At 46.3% G+C, this 16,083-nt stretch overlaps 1 protein-coding gene across 1 annotated transcript in view; it reads left to right on the forward strand.

Annotated features, from left to right (window-relative positions):
- LOC142989895 (dolichyl-diphosphooligosaccharide--protein glycosyltransferase subunit STT3B) overlaps positions 1-16,083 on the forward strand; it is a 50,348-nt gene that overhangs the window by 21,311 nt on the left and 12,954 nt on the right. The window contains exons 2-6 of the mRNA XM_076139635.1: positions 672-780; positions 5,566-5,853; positions 9,384-9,449; positions 13,844-13,943; positions 15,269-15,367. Coding sequence (XP_075995750.1) covers positions 672-780; positions 5,566-5,853; positions 9,384-9,449; positions 13,844-13,943; positions 15,269-15,367 — 662 coding nt within the window. The remainder of the gene's footprint in view (positions 1-671; positions 781-5,565; positions 5,854-9,383; positions 9,450-13,843; positions 13,944-15,268; positions 15,368-16,083) is intronic.

A 16,083-nucleotide genomic window follows, 5' to 3' on the forward strand; every position in this document is an offset into this window, starting at 1 on the left:
CCATATCTGCATCTTTGATCTGGGGTCAGGCAGCTCCAATGAAGAGACGTCAACCTGAACCTGTAATTGTTCTTTGATGTACTGCCTTCTGGTGCTGCAGGTTTCTTCCTCTGCATTAGCTCGTCCTCTGAATATACCATCAAACTGAACTGATTGAGCCTTCTTCGTTTTCGACAGCGATCTTCTCAACAGTATCGGCTTTTTCCTCCCGCTGCTTGATAACATTCCAACCCCTTTGGACCACGGGGATGTGTAGATCAAGATCTCTTTGGATGAGATTTCTTGTGTGTGTTCTTTAGCTGTTTGTTTGTTTTTTGATTTGTCATTGCGGCATATGTCTGGTTGCATTTGGAATGCAGGTTGGAGTTGTTTGTACCATAAGTAGACTTTGTGCTGAACACTGCTTGTCTCTCCATTTGCAGAGTTGACCTGAGAGTTGTTGGCATCAGCACAAAGACTTGTATATAGAGAACGAAGGCTTTATGCCCCCATTCTATCAGCCTTCAGAAAATCTGGAAACAATACTGCCTATTCTCTCCCCAAGTAAATTTTTTAACAATCTTTGAACAGCTGTTATATTTTAGCAAAATATGGATTCTTTTCCCATGTGTGTCTGTCTGTGTGTGTGTTGAACTGGGCCTGCCTCATCTCCTTCTTCCCTGTTGTTTCAGGTTCAACTACAGATCAACACACCACCTCACCACCAATGGCTTCTACGAGTTTCTCAACTGGTTCGACGAAAGGGCCTGGTACCCCTTGGGCAGGATTGTTGGTGGCACAGTAAGTCTTCAATACCCAGCCTCGCCCCAGGCCTCCACACACACGCAGGGTATTGCTTTAACTATCTCCTGCTCATGAATGAGTGAGAATACTACTGATGGTTGGATTAACAGGCAGATCAGCATAGTAACCACAGCTACGTGGCCCTGTGGAAGTGAACTGGTCATTCCAGTTGTGAGGCAATGCTGGCATGGAAAACATGACCTACATATTGGGCTGATACTGTACTATGCAATACTACACTGTACCCTCAGTCTACATTGGTTTTGATTGTGATTGAATATGATTTCCAATTACTTTCACAAAATTAAACCTCATTGGCTGTTTTGTAGATATTCCACCCATTTTAGATTTTAAGCCAATAAACTACAAATTGAACTGTTGCACCCCCCAGGCTCCAGTTGACCTAAATACATTCATGCATGTGTTTGTACACAGTAAGGAATATGACAGCTCCTTTATTCTTCAGCCTGTACATATACACTGTGACCGGGAATCTAAGCAAGTGGGTGGTTAGATGTTGGCAACTGGACAGTGTACGTGTTGCAACAGCATGTAAAAAAAAAAATGTATTTATCCACAGCGAGAGGTGTTGTGAAACGGTGAGCCTTTGCAGTGAAAAAAATACTATGCCGATTCTGTGCAATTCATCTCCACCCCCCCACCCCCTCAAGCCTCCACGTCTCTGTGCATCTCCTCTCCCAGCCTCATCTTCTCAGCCCTGTGTTCTGGGGAGTGGAGTGTTACAGGGCTCGGGGAGAAAAATATGATTGGCATTCTCCACTCCAGCTCCTCGTCTTCTTGAACCAACTGGCTTACCTCCCTCACTCCTCTCAACCAAGATCCCCAGGTTGAACTGTGAGCTATGATCATGCTTTTTAACGATATATTGGGGCTGAATAAACTCACTCTTTGGTGTCCCATAAACCTGGAAGTGACAAATACCTCACAATATATTTCTGTTATCGACTTCATCCCAGTGGCTGGGATGGACCCTGGTTCTTGGCACCTACCTCCCACTCTCTCTCTTCTTTCCTTTGTGGAGTGTAAATCTACTGTTGGGACTGACTAGGCAGTTCCATTGCCCATTTGTGACAGCCAGGAACGTTGTCGTCAGATGCCATTATCATTACGACATTAGGTTCAGTTTGCATATACAACCATCAATTTTGCCTCCATATGTGATTGACAGTTGCTGACTCATATATTAAAAGCTTATGATGGGTTGCATGTGCTCTTTCTGCGACAGTACTGCCTCCTACCCTAAGGGCGAAAGCTCCAAACTCATGAGTTGACTGGTAATTAAACATGGAAAGCATATACAGTAGAACCAAGTTCATTTTCATGACATTTGCACAATCCCCAAACTGCACAGCACACGCTCCTCAGCATGCAAATAAGCATGCGCAACTCTCATCTACCCATGTATGTTTGGCATTTCATAAATATATGGATAAAGCACAGTATATTATAACTTATAAGTAAGTGCATAGTCATTTACATATGGTCCTTTTGAAGCAGATTCTAATCATTGGTACTCGCCTCTTCACTGGTCAGATCGTTTCAGTTATGATTTTATCTATTCCAACTTGGTCTTTGCTTTACATGTTTGACTTTGCTCAACAAACTACCCCAAGAAACAACAGTGTGCAAATCGGACATGTAAGAGCTGTATCTGTGTCCAGGAACCAGCTGCAGGTATATTTTGTTTGTTTCGAGTTATTGTCATAAAATGCAGCTTTCTGTGCTCACTTTTAACCATTTAATAAATACATGTTTATTGTCGATCCCATGTTGTGGCTTTAGTTGGAATGAGATCTAACGGTGTGAGAAGCCCACAGTTGTTTAAACCGTGTACATGCAGTATAGCCTTAACAGTTAACTGATACGGCTGAAAATTGCCTTCCTCAGCCACAGTCCTATTGTTAGCCACTGATCTGAACAATATGTCACCTCGCCCAAGGGCACATTGGCAGGAGTTGTTTCAGTAGCAGAGAACCATTTATTTTCACTGATTTTGCGTGTAGGCTAGCCGTCAGAATCCCAGCTTGTTTGCATGAATGACTTAGTTATTTTCTGAACAAAAGCTTTAGGGAATTGGGCATTTGCTGTACTCCCACACTGTTTTGGAAGTCATAACACGCTGGTGTGAGAGTCTTTTATTCCTCCATCAATCTTTATCATGAAAAACATGCAGGAATGTAGACAAGTGCCAGGTTTAGCTCACACTGAAGTGGCCTCTTTCTTTGTCCATAATGATGTTGCATCCCACGGCCTTTCGTGGGGAAAACGGCGTAGTTCTTGAATTATTCAGTCACGTCCCTTCTCATGTTGCATGTGTCTTGTCCTGATATTTGAAAAATTAATTCAGAGGTGGTGCTGAGGTAGCACTGTTGCTTCACATTAAGTAGGTCCTGAGTTTGAATCCCATGCCAGGCGGTGTCCTTTCCGTGTGGAGTTTGCATGTTCTCCCCTTGTCTGTGTTTGCTGCACATACTGTGGTTCCCCTCAAAAACAAGTTCCCCAGGTTAATAGCTTCTGCCAATGCTCTCGACCAAGGCACTAAGCTGTAGATCTGGAGTTGGTCTCCAGACACTGCACCGTAGCTACTTATATAGAAGATATAACTCTGCTAAATTCAGACTAGATTGTCACAAGTGTAATGAAAGTAAAAGTTTCTTCCTCCTCTTAAATAAATGTAACCAGGTTATTTTAGGCTTTCTGCAGAAAATCTGATTCTCTTAAATGTGAAAGTGAAGAGAGTCACGAACGCGTCTAGTTTTCTCATATATAGATTTGAGTGCTTGTCTTTGCATAGAGAAAGTATTACCGTATCAGCAGATTGGTACAATGAAAGGCATCCAGTCCAAAGTGTGGATTAATGTGAACTGAAACTGAAACAAAGCAGATTTAGTATAAATCTGTTGGTTTGGCTCCTAGTCTCTCCTCCCTTATCTCTGTTGGTCTGCTGCTCTCTGGCCTGGTCTTCCTCTGAAGTCTGCCAGTCTCTTCTCTGCTTACCTTTGCCCTCGTGTCTACCCCTCTTTGAATTCAAACTCGTTCAGATCATCATGACAGACCTCGTTAATTGTATATGATGGCGTCAAGTCTCTCAGCACTCAGGCGGGTCACACCGCTTTTTGAAGACGAATGAGTCTGTATTCATTAATGTGACAGTGAATGCCTTTCTGCCCAGACCAGTCCAGCTGCCTTCTCCCTTTTATTTCTCTTCCACTCCCATCCCCCTTCCCTCCCCAGAGGACAACTGTCAGCCTCTCTTTCTCCTGAGCCACACAGAAGGAAGGGCGGCTTCTAATGGGACAGCGGACTGTCAGATTTTGAAAGTCTTTGTCATAAGGACAATGACCCAGATGCATTTTTTTGCAACCGTTTCTCTCATCCCCAGTTGTTCACTAAAGGCACATAAAACACCACAACAGATGAATAGTGATGCTCTGGACTTCAATTCTGTGGAGGTTTTGAAATGTAAAGTTTTAACTGAATTAGAATTAGAAAAACAATTGTCCAGATCTCCTGACAGATATTGATCTTCGCCGATGTGCACTACTAATAAAGTTTGACTGATCGGATGAAGCAAATCTCTTCGGATAAACTAAATTAAGTAAAATCCTATTGACCAGCCAAGAATTCTGGCATGAAGGGTCCAACAGAAAGCTGTAATAACTTTTGGGTTCTCCATGCGGCTTTCTTAGCTGCCAACCGGAAAATAGTCCATTGTTCCAATAAGACGACTCGAACATAAAGCGCGCGACTATTATGTATACTAGTATAATTAGCTCAACACACCTGTTTTTAGAAGTCTGATGTGTCTCAGTGGAGTCGTAGCCATCAACATGGAGATAGTCCAGAGAATAAATCCTAAATGTCAAAATCCAGGTTAGGAATCCAACACAAACAAAGAAACAAACATGCCGAGCAATGCATTCATTACGAAACTCTGCAAATAACAATCATAGCCAATCAGTGTAAGCTGCCAACTCAACGACTTTGTGAGACCTCACACACTCGCAGCATCTTTTCTCTGTCTCCCAGCCCTGTGAGAGTGTGCTGAGAACCACGGCAGAGAGTGTGCAAAATAATGATCATGTTCTTTCTTAACTGGTTGAAGTATTGGTAACAGTTGACCAATACTGTCAGCTATTAGGCACAACGTCTATGAATCCAATATCCAGTGTAACTTTAGCTATTAAGAACAATATGAAGGTTTTTATGGATCCAAAAAGTTGAAGTTCCATATGCTAATAACTGCATCAGAGGTTTTTAAAATGTCAGTGTTCTGCTTCATCAGACAGAAATTCTATTCAGAGTGCAAAGTTTGGTACAACTTGTCGGGTAGATTGATTGGAGATTGAAGACCTTGGTGCATGAATGACTGTAGCTACAGAACAAACATCAGAGACATCACAAATGTGTTGGAACATGGACTCATTTTATTTCAGACAGACTGTACTGCACAGGGTGCTAATTAGATTTGCTCCCAAGTAAAGTAGAGAAGATGCAATGGGCCCCCTCCTGCTCAGGCCCCCTGCTTACAGAGTGGGTGGTGTAATTGGATTTCACGTCCTCTCAAAGAACATCATACCTCGGCGTGCCAAGGTTTGGCCCGATTCCAAAGCAGATTCAGTCAACTTGATCCTTGAGATATAGTAGCAGTACAATGTAATGTGAGCCATGAACACAAGGTCTTATTTTTGATCTTCATAGGTAAAAACAAGCTTACTTCCAAATAAGTTAACTCCCTCTCTCCCTGCCACCCCTACTCAGGTCTACCCCGGATTAATGGTGACCGCAGGCCTCATCCACCACATGCTCAACCTGCTTCACATCACAGTCCACATCCGTGACGTGTGCGTGTTTCTGGCACCCGTGTTCAGCGGCCTAACGGCCATCTCCACCTTCCTGCTGACCCGGGAGCTGTGGAACCAGGGCGCAGGACTGCTGGCGGCCTGCTTCATCGCCATCGTTCCCGGCTACATCTCCCGCTCTGTTGCCGGCTCCTTTGACAATGAGGGAATTGCCATCTTCGCTCTGCAGTTCACCTACTATCTCTGGGTGAGTACCAACGCAGTGCGACATCTCTTTGTTTGGAATGAAATTGATTGCGACATCTCATCCACCCAATTTTTTTCGAAAGGTTATTTGAGTCTTCTGTGTTATTTGTTTATGGGATAATCCTCGTGCGTCCTTCAGATCTGTAAATCCTCCACATTAATATGACCTGCATGAGTAAAATTGTACAGATCTCTGCAGTCGATTCGTAAGCATAGCGGCTTTCAAGAGTCGAAATATTTATTGAGTGGAAAAGGTAAAATGTCGACCACTTGTACCACCCAAATGTAAATGTGTCTTTTTTTTAAATATTCGCAAGTTTGATCTGCCTCCTCAAATGATCCTTGAGCTCGGTTTGGTTGACCTTGTCAGAAAGAAAGCAGCTCCACAGATGAGGACAAAACATTCTTTTTGAACGCGTCCTGGAGCTTTGCAGGAAGTACAGTTCAACATCCTCCTCAACGCAACGTCTACAACTGACTTTTTACTTCAGTGTATTCAGCCGCCAACCTCTCAATCCTGCACTCACACACAGTGTACACGACACAAAGCATCACGCCTGAATTTCACACAAACATACATCCATTCAAACCACTTTTGTCAGCATATCTTAAGCCTCGTTGCTCATGTTGACCTTGACAAGTTTCAAGGTTTTTCTTTTTAAATCTTCATATTTAAGTGTATTCAATGAATTGATGCATTTTGGTTTGCAGTTAACCCTGGAAAAGTAAACAGAAAGTGAGAACAGGAAGCTTGATTAAATAGAAATGGAGATTTTTTTTATAGGAGTGTACATGCAGTCTAATGAAACACTCAAAAAGTAAACAACAAACATGGGGTTGAAAAGAAATAAGACAATACTCATACATTACATTTATTTTGTATCAATGCCATATTTCTTGTTTATTAGGCACACCCGCACAATCTAATGCAGTCCATTATGGCAACCATCCAATAAATGCTTTATTAGGAACATCTTTCTACATAATACATCGGGCTGATCAGCAGCAGAGGTGCTCCAGCTCGTCTCAAGTGGTTTTCAATTCACTGACAGAAAAGAGCTTCCCTGAAGTCTGCCACAGGCTGCAAGCTCAGAAGCTGCTGCTATCAGCTTATTGGCTTATTTGTTCAATATTGCCACGCGTTTACCTTGGAGGCACTATCCTCCCTTTGTATTCAAGCCCGGAGGAACCACCGGTACACAGCTTGAGCAACCCTGGCAGTACAGGTGCAGCTGGTTAGATGGCAAGCGTCCATCTGACTCGGGTGTTGGGCCGACTCGGTCAGGTCAGTCGTTCAAATTGCGCAAAGTGCATCTCCGCATGTGGTTGTGTAAGTTTAAGCAATCACTTTGAAACACGGGCACAAAGTTCTCACCAGGGCTCGTTTGAACAACCGTCTCTGACGCTGAGCCACCGTTGACCTGTAGGGTCCCTGTGGCTGGCCGAGCGCTCCCGTTGTGTCCACATTTTAGATCCACACACAACACAACTAGCTGTGTATTTGTGCTCCTTTAGCAGAGGGAAACCGAAGTGCTGATAGTGCCACATGCTTGGAGACTTAAAATGTACAAATCTATTGTACATAGAGAAAATAATTGGGCCATGCATTAAAAACATTCTGTGTAAATAGTTTCCTAAGCCTGCCTATAAAAAAGGTGAAATGATACCTGATGTGTTTAATTGACTTTACAAAGTTACACAAGCAAAACCTTTCTGTATGTCATTTAGCCATGATTCCAATGTAATACTAAGCACATTACTACGTGTTTGAGTGGGCATGTTGCACTATTGATCACTAATAAGAGCCTACCCTTGTCTTCCCTGAGGCTACTTTTCGAATTTCAATATCTGAGGTGTTTTCTTCCAGAGTGGTATCTGAAATCATTTCTTATTTCCCCAGGAGCCAACTCTAACTACCTTCTTCTCCAGTAACATCCTCCAACAGCCGCTTGACTCGCAGCAACCCAAACACTGTCACGCTAACCATTTGTCTCGCAACGGGGGGGGGGGAAGCATATTAGGATGTGTTAGGAGCACCTGTTTGTGCCTGCGTTGATATTAGGGCCCTGTGTCATCCTCAGTGGACTGCGACGACGCCTCCGCAGGTGAGGCGTGCAGGTGTTCCCCGGTCATCGCGGCCCCGTTATAGTGATGCATCATCAGCGGACCGGCTTCCCCTTTATTTTGCACACCGCAGCTTCCGTTCCCCCGATAATGGGAAGTAGCGGTGCGTGGCCGGGATGATTATTTTTCAGGGTTCTCGCCACCTTGAACAGTCTCATTTATGCACGCTTGTCTCAGCATTTTCCTTTCCTACTTTCTGTCAGTCTCTCTCTTTCAAACCCTCACTCTTCTATCTTTAATTGTCTCTGTCGTCTTTCGTCTCAGTCATTTCTTTTCTTTTTCTTTTGCTATCTCTTGCCTTGTCCTGTTCTGTCTACGTCTCGTCTCCCTGCCCATTTGCTTTAGTTTTCCGTTTCTGATTCTTGCCCCCCTCTCCTGCTCTTTACTCCATTGTCTTCTCCACATGGCGAACAACGGGTCTCGCCGCGTTGTTCACTCAAGTCTTAAGCCTAATGTTTATTATCCGATTCCTTCATTTTATTCACTAATAACCCATTCAACTCTGCTGGCTTAATCTTTCTGTGTTGCCCCATAATCTATAATTGAATCCTCTTAAACCCAGGAGAGCTACCCTTTTTAACACCACGCTTCCACATAACTTACACTGACACACACACACACACACACACAGAGTTAAAATGCCTGTGTTACTCTCACCCCGTGGAGCTCGCCTACATTGTTGCAACAACAATTCCACACTTCCTCCCCGTCTCACATTTAATTAGCTAAACTCGTGCCACTGCGTGACTTCTCTGTGTTCACTCAGGGAGCAGGGGTTTGGAGGGGGAGACACAGGTTGACCCTGGCTTGAATGGACGGCACGCTGCTGCTTACTAGCTGAAGGCACCTGCGGCTGTTTTTACCGAGCGCTCTTTGTCCTCCCAAATTAACGTGACGTGCCCACGAGGTGCCATAACCACATAAACCATGGGGGAGGTGGAAGTGGAAGGCAGGACACAGAAGTAGTGGGCAGATGACGACAACAACAACAACAACAGAAGGTTTTGAAAAGGAACACTGTTGAGTGTGTCCTCATACCAGCTGTGATGGGCGTTAAGATGTACTTTTGAATCCTTCAAGTACACACAAGGTGCCCAGGAAAGTATGCCGCCATTGATGCTTGCACGGTGTTTGGCATACGTGTCGCACGCTATAATTGAAATTTTAATATTTAGGCTCCAGCAACAGTGGTCCACAACTTCCTCTTACCCTCGCTCTCTATCTCTCTGGCCTGCTGTTCCATAAAGAAGTTCCACCTTTTCTAAGCCAGACTTATAATCAGGCCAGCAGAGACCCACTTTACAGTGACCTACCTCAACACACGGTGCAAGCAATGTTTGGATACGTAATGTTTCTGGTCCATAACCCCCCCCTCTCTTGTCTGTTTCTTTCCCTCTTCTCTTTTAGGTGAAATCGGTGAAGACGGGCTCAGTTTTCTGGACCATCGGCTGTTGTCTCTCCTACTTCTACATGGTGAGAATCGTTCACCCGCTTGCTAACACAAATACATTCAGGTGCATACCTCTGCCTCCATTTGATTGAATGTTGCGCCATTCAGTCTCGATCTAAATGTGATTACAAAAAGCTCCCCTGAGATGGTTTGGCCGCTGTCACACATGGACGCTGCAAAGCATGAAAACTAAAAGAAAAAGCCAGGAGTGATGTAGCCTGCGAGGTTTAACGTGTTATTAACTCAGACGGAGCCCATCAGGGTGCTGATGAGATACAAAACGATCATTAAGGCAGCTCGCCTTAGAGATTCATTGTTCATATGTGTGAGAAAGCCACAGAGCAAGAGTGCCTAAGAAAATCTCCCGCTCCGTGCTCATCCCGGCTAAATCTCCACGGCGGGCAGCGGGACGGATGTCAAATGAAACAGATTACTGAAATCCACCTTCATCGATCACCCTGAGCCCAAGCATGGAGGGAGGGGGGCAGAGGGAAATGAAGAGACGACGTCGGGAGAGAGGATGGAGAGGTGATGCTGCATGAAACGCGGACAGAGAGATTGATAAGGATTTGTTAGGCAGTGAGGGAAAATATATTTGATTATCAGATTCCTGCGTCCCTCGTCTCAATCCTCTGTCCTTGTCGCAAACAATGGCAGCATTGAGTCTCCATGGTTCCTTCTTCCCTTACTTGTTCTCCCTCACTCACTCGTCCTCACTCCCTCCCTCTCTTTCTCAGTAATGTGATGTTGGTCTGTACTGTAGCCGCAGCCCACCCACTGTTCTGTGGGAACGAGCAACAAACTAGACTTGTACGTCTCCATCTCACACCACTACTAACACTACGTCCCCCGCCCCCCCATCCCCCACTGCCGCCTTGCTTTGTCTTGCTCACAATTACCGCAAACGCTGCTGTCGCTGGTTGACCCACTCGTGATTTTTACCACCTCGTTACCCCACACTGTGGGTTTAATCAGGATAAAGCCCAGCCGTGTTTGCCCACAGGGATCAATCGAATGTGATACTGGGGATGCAGAAAAGAGAGGCGGCGAGACAGGGAGAGAGACAGAGAGAGAGAGAGAGATGGTGAGATGTCCCCCCACCACCCCCCGCCTGGGTATTGGCACAGTCAATAGCGAGAGGATGGAGAAAGGACGAGATGAAGAAGGGGAAAGCGAGCAGCGGGGACGCACTGATGGAAAGGAGCTGTAGGAACCCCTCTGTTAGCTGCACAGCATCTTCCTTTCATCCCTCTGGCTGTGAGGGTAACATCGGTGTGGGTGGAGAGAGGAAAGAACAGAGGACAGAGCAAAAACAGATGCATAGCTAAGCGACAGCCCCTTTTTGTTCAGTCCCAAAGCTCTGGCTTAGTCCCGTCCCCCTCCCTCCCTTCCTCCCCCCCGCACCAGAGCAGGGCGCATCAAAGAGGTGCTTAAAAGCTTTTTTCCCTCATAAAGTATTGATTAAATCCTCCAAGCACAAGGCTACTTGCGCGATTGTTAATAACATGTCACTTTCTGCTCTTAGTATAGGGTGCGTAAAGATTGCCCGTCAAAATGAGAATATCGCTGTGTTTAAACAAAACAGTGAGCTGACGCCAGTGTTTGCCTTTTGCCGGCTGCAGGGCCCTTCAGCGCATTCACACAAAGACAAACGCTTAAGTACAAGCCAACAGCAGAATGTGGATTATCTGGATATCTGGATCTATCGATACCCTTTTGTTGGCCCTCAGTGGAGTGTGTCTTCACTTCTTGTACCGTCTCAAAGCCCACAAAGACGCCCCGCGCCGCAGTACGCTCATAGGAAATCGAACACGTTAACGGAACAGAACCCGTGGCTCAAGCAGACATGCGACTGACTGTTGCGTCCGTAGATCTCGCTGGCTGCCTCTCTGGCCGGCGTTTACTTCTCCCTCCTTAGGCAGATTGCGTGCGGTGAATGCGGAGACGCGGCGCAGCAAAGTTAAAGGACCGCAGAGTTTGCCCAAGAAACTTTCAGCCGCCTTAGGTCATATAATGCCTCTTGACACCGTGCCAATATCGCTGATGTTTGATCCTCGCCCGAGCCTCCCACACCTTTTTTCCCGGCTAACCATCCGAAGGAAAAACACAGCTTAAAGAAAATGTTTACTTTGAGTCAATAACACATTGCACAGATATCGGGGAGATGGAGCCTGGTCTTATTCGGTGTGGGAGCGTTGGGACGGCACATGCTCAGTTTCTCAGACGCGAGCCATCGATCCTCATACTTTGGCGCTGCGGGTTGGCCCGACCCGTCCACGGTTTGGAAGCGTTCCTCGGGACAGAGTTTGGACACCGCTCGCCGCACTTTCAGCCTGAAGGAGCCGGCGGAAGACTCGGGCCGGTGGTTGCCGACACGCTTTGGTGCGTTTGGCTGTCTGGCAGGTTGGCTCGGGCTACGGCATGACCCCCCCCTGAGCGCGGTGGAGGAATTCAGATTACATTCTCTCAATACGCTCTCTCACTGCCTCCATTACTCCTACACAGCATTCCGCCTGCGTTATACAAGCTCGCAAGGACAGTGAGAAATTTGCCGCCGCAGATGTGTCACATATATACAAACAGCCTCCGTATAGATTTTCCCCTCCACAGTCGCCCGGTTAGTTTTCGAGTGCTTTGTTTTCAATTAGCACCCAGCCAAGTCAGCAAGAGAGGCTCGACCAGCCTCTCCTGTGTCAACACCAGAAATGAGCCTTAAACAGGCAGAAATCTCCGCCGTTCAATCGGCGTTCTGGTTCACGTGTCGCTAATTGGCCGCCGGCATCCGAGAGACCAGATGTAAACGACCGCCGAGAGATGATTGCACCTAACCGCTCAGAAAGGAGCGTATTCAGGAGGTTTAGTCTCACACTCTGTCCCTTAATGTTGCATATTGCTGTTTTTATCAATTAGACACAAGGTGCTCCTTTATCCTCTGATTGCATCGTGTAATTGAACGCCTCTTTCATCGTACTTAGCGGCTGTAAAGGGGCTTCTTCTGACGAGCTGTCGCGTATAAAGGATCAGACGAGTTTCTGCTATGCAATCTGTTCCCCCGTTTAAAATTAATCTTCCCCTCTGCTCACTTCCTGCTTCTTTTGGTGTGTCAGTGGGAGATTTCCACAGTCACTCAGCCCCTTTTTTTCCTTTCTTCTTCTTCCTCTTTTTAAACGTGTTTCCATCCCTATCTGTCTCGTACTCTCATCATCTCCATTTGCCCCCCTTTGTAGTCGGGCACAATTGGAAACGTGAGTGATGCTTTTGAAGAGTCCTTTTCTCGTCCGCACATCTAGGTGCCCTGAGACTCTCGCACACACACACACACACACACTTCCAAGATAGAATTTTAATGGAGCTTTTTAAAGTTATTGGTGCATTTTAAAGCCCAAACGTGTAAAGTAGCAGAACGTATTTCTCTACAGATGCCTTATGTGTCTGTGTGATTGTACCTAACAGAGCGACGGGACGTTTTTACTGTCACTGTCACAATTTCAGATTGATTCAATTGCGGCGGCAAACAAGGAAACGTAGCATTCATTTTGCGGCGTTGTGGCTCTGAGCCGTCTGATACAACAGCCTTGGGTTCGCGCGCCGACAACACACAGACGCGCTAATGCAGCTTTTTGGCAGACACTTTCTTTCAGTATTCAAAAGGAAGCAAAGTGTTACTATAGAGGAATTCTGCCTGCGTAAAAGAAGAGTGAGCCCCCTGAAGTGATCGACGTCCAGCGAAGCTCATTTTGCAGCATTTGAGCAGGAAAGCGTCCACTCAGCAGGCCAACTCATTTGAATCTAAGGAGCCGGCATTCCGTTCAGCCCACCGCTCTTATCTTTTGTGAAGCTGCCTCACATGTCAGCTGAGGTTTATTGTGAATTTAGATTTTTTTTACCATAACGCACAAATATATCCCTGCACAAACTTCTTTTATTAGCTTTGTACTGAGGCACGGTGATATTTCTGTGAGCTGCAGGGGAGGAATAAAGAGCCTGCCCATCTATTTTACACTTTGGTGTTAAATGGAAGAGAGGAGGCGAGCTGAATATGAAAATGCAGTTTTGTATAGTAGTCCAGGTACTATACCGATGTCATTTGAGAAAGAAACTGTGCTACCTACAGCTTGGATTGAAATTGCTGGCTGCTAAGCAACCACATAAAATAGTAAGTGTTGTGCTTACAACACCTGAAACCCTCAAAGAAGTCGATTTCTCCACCGCCACATTACAAAGCAGCGCCGAACAATAACTTGTAATTAGTGTTTTCAGATGACTTGAAGGCAGCCCGCTCATATTTATTTTGTTAAACCAATTAATTCCATCCTGTGCTTGGAGTCGCACTCATTGAGTCATTGTGGAGAGTGTGATTATTGTAAATGTGGTTGCAGAAGGAGGTTTGTGGCTGAGGGATGGGTTTGTGTTGCAGGTGTCGGCGTGGGGAGGATACGTCTTCATTATCAACCTGATCCCACTTCATGTGTTTGTGCTTCTGCTGATGCAACGCTACAGCAGAAGAGTCTACATAGGTAAGAGACACACACACACACACACACGAGCATCAGCGATTACACCGGTGAATGGTCTTCACCGTCTGTATCCCACACACACAAACGCACTCACCGCTGAAAGTGAAGTGACACCGTCTCAGTCTCTGGGATCTGAATGAACTCGCATAGAGAAATGAACGGACGAATCGCTTCCCTCCGCCTTTTGTCACCCTATTTGATCCTAAACTAAGTCCTCTCCTCTGATGCTACGCATGCCCACACACCACTTCACACGTAAATGCAGCCAACTGCCAGCAAATCCTCCTTTCTTACCTGATGAGTACCACAGCCCAGAGTGGAGGCAGGATTTGACTCCGGCGCCTTATCCTTCCTCTGCTGAGAGAGCGCAATCGCCCCAGACGCCACAGCAGAGCTCCTCTAATGTCACCTTAGCGCTTTGCACTCCTGCGGTCAAGAGAAACGACGCCATCTGAGGTATCATTTACACGTGATTACAGGTGGTAATCGCTGTAACTGCAAACCGTCGTCCTTTACGAGCTTTAGAAATAAATGACGGGCGGCTTTGCGGGGAGCAGGGCTCTGACCCGACCGCGGCTCCATACATCCACATTGCTTTCCTGACAATGAGGCTCTATTTGATGCAGGGCCGGCTCTCCAAGTGGAAAATTTCCATCCCGTCTCAATTGTTCGCCAAGGAAATTACGAGGCTGAGCGACGCCACCCAGCGAGTTCACGCGCCTTTTGGCAGCAAATGAGAGACGGGCCGCTACATTTGCTGCCATTTCCTCCTCTTGGCCGCGCTTCCTATACTGCTCACTTTCCCCCCTCCTCATGAATGGCAGATGTCTTTAACTCGGGAGAATACATACATCACGCCGGGCGAAGCTTAAAAAGGCGATATGCAGTCTGCGTTTCCCTCGCAATCCATCTTTCTCCATCTTCAATCAATAGCGTTTGTGTGACAGGGAGATTGCTGAGGGTAACTGCGGCGGCGGCGTCAGAAACAATGCTCGCGCTTCACAGAGAGTGTGAAATCTTAATTAAGCCGGCGCGTCGGCGAAAGCGTCTCCCTCTCTCCGCCGCGAAGGTGGGAGTCGCACTGTTGTCAGCAGCTCGGCCCGCACCCAGCCTCCTCTTCCTTCCGGCGAGTGACAGATTAGGAATTTTGTGTTTACTCCATTTGAGGTGTGACGGTGAGAAGCAATTGACTTTTAAAATCAGTCCATGGAGATTGATTTGCCGAAGGTGTAGATTAATAGATGCTTGTGATTGATTCTCTCTCTCTCTCTCTCTCTCTCTCTCTGCTTTAATTTCTCTTCAATCTGATCCGGTTCTCCGCTCAGCCTACAGCACCTTCTTCATCGTGGGCCTGGTGCTGTCCATGCAAGTGCCATTCGTCGGCTTCCAGCCAATCAGGACCAGCGAGCACATGGCCGCCGCCGGTAAGTCCCGCCCCCCCCTCCGCCTGTAACAATGAATAAATTTCACGCTGAAAAAATGTCCCGCTCGTCGGATGATGAAATCTGGAATTCGGAGAAAATCTTTTTCCGCGATATGACGCAATCGCACTTTCTATCAACGGCGGGGGCAGAGACTCTGCTTCCTTCCTCACAGGCTTCCTCTCCTCTCGGTTCTTGCAAACATCAAATATAGATATATAAAACTGTTTGCAGAGGTTTCTTTGTAAAGGATGAAATGACTAAATCCACCTCTTTCCCACCCAGGACTCATATTTCTTTATTGTTTGTCTTCCTGGTTTGATTTGGTGCCGGCTGATGTGTGCAGGCAGTCCTGCCTTTTTTTCAGCCGACTCGGGGAAGCAGCAGATGTCAGAGCCGCTCACCGGCACATTTTGTGTTTACTGTACCTGGAGCGCCGTTTGTCTTTGCTAGAACAAGAGGTTGTTGCTCAGCCAGGATTTAAGCTACGCTCTTATTTAAAGCGACTCGGTAGCTGAGCAGAATAGGGCTCTCTGTCTCCGTACACCAGCCGGGTTGACATTATGCAGACTCCTGTGTGTGTGTGTGTGTGTGTGTGTTGCCGTAGTGTGATGTGCGAGGTCAATGTCAAAGCTCCAAACTTGTCCTCCACCCTTTAAGCGTTACACAAGCTCAGTTAAACCCCGCCAGCAGATTGATTTTACAAAGCACACCGGGGG

The sequence above is a fragment of the Genypterus blacodes genome, unplaced genomic scaffold (genome assembly GCF_046128005.1).
Source record: "Genypterus blacodes isolate CSIRO-AG114 ecotype Tasmania unplaced genomic scaffold, CSIRO-AGI_Gbla_v1 ptg000438l_1, whole genome shotgun sequence".
NCBI classification, from domain to species: Eukaryota; Metazoa; Chordata; class Actinopteri; order Ophidiiformes; family Ophidiidae; genus Genypterus; species Genypterus blacodes.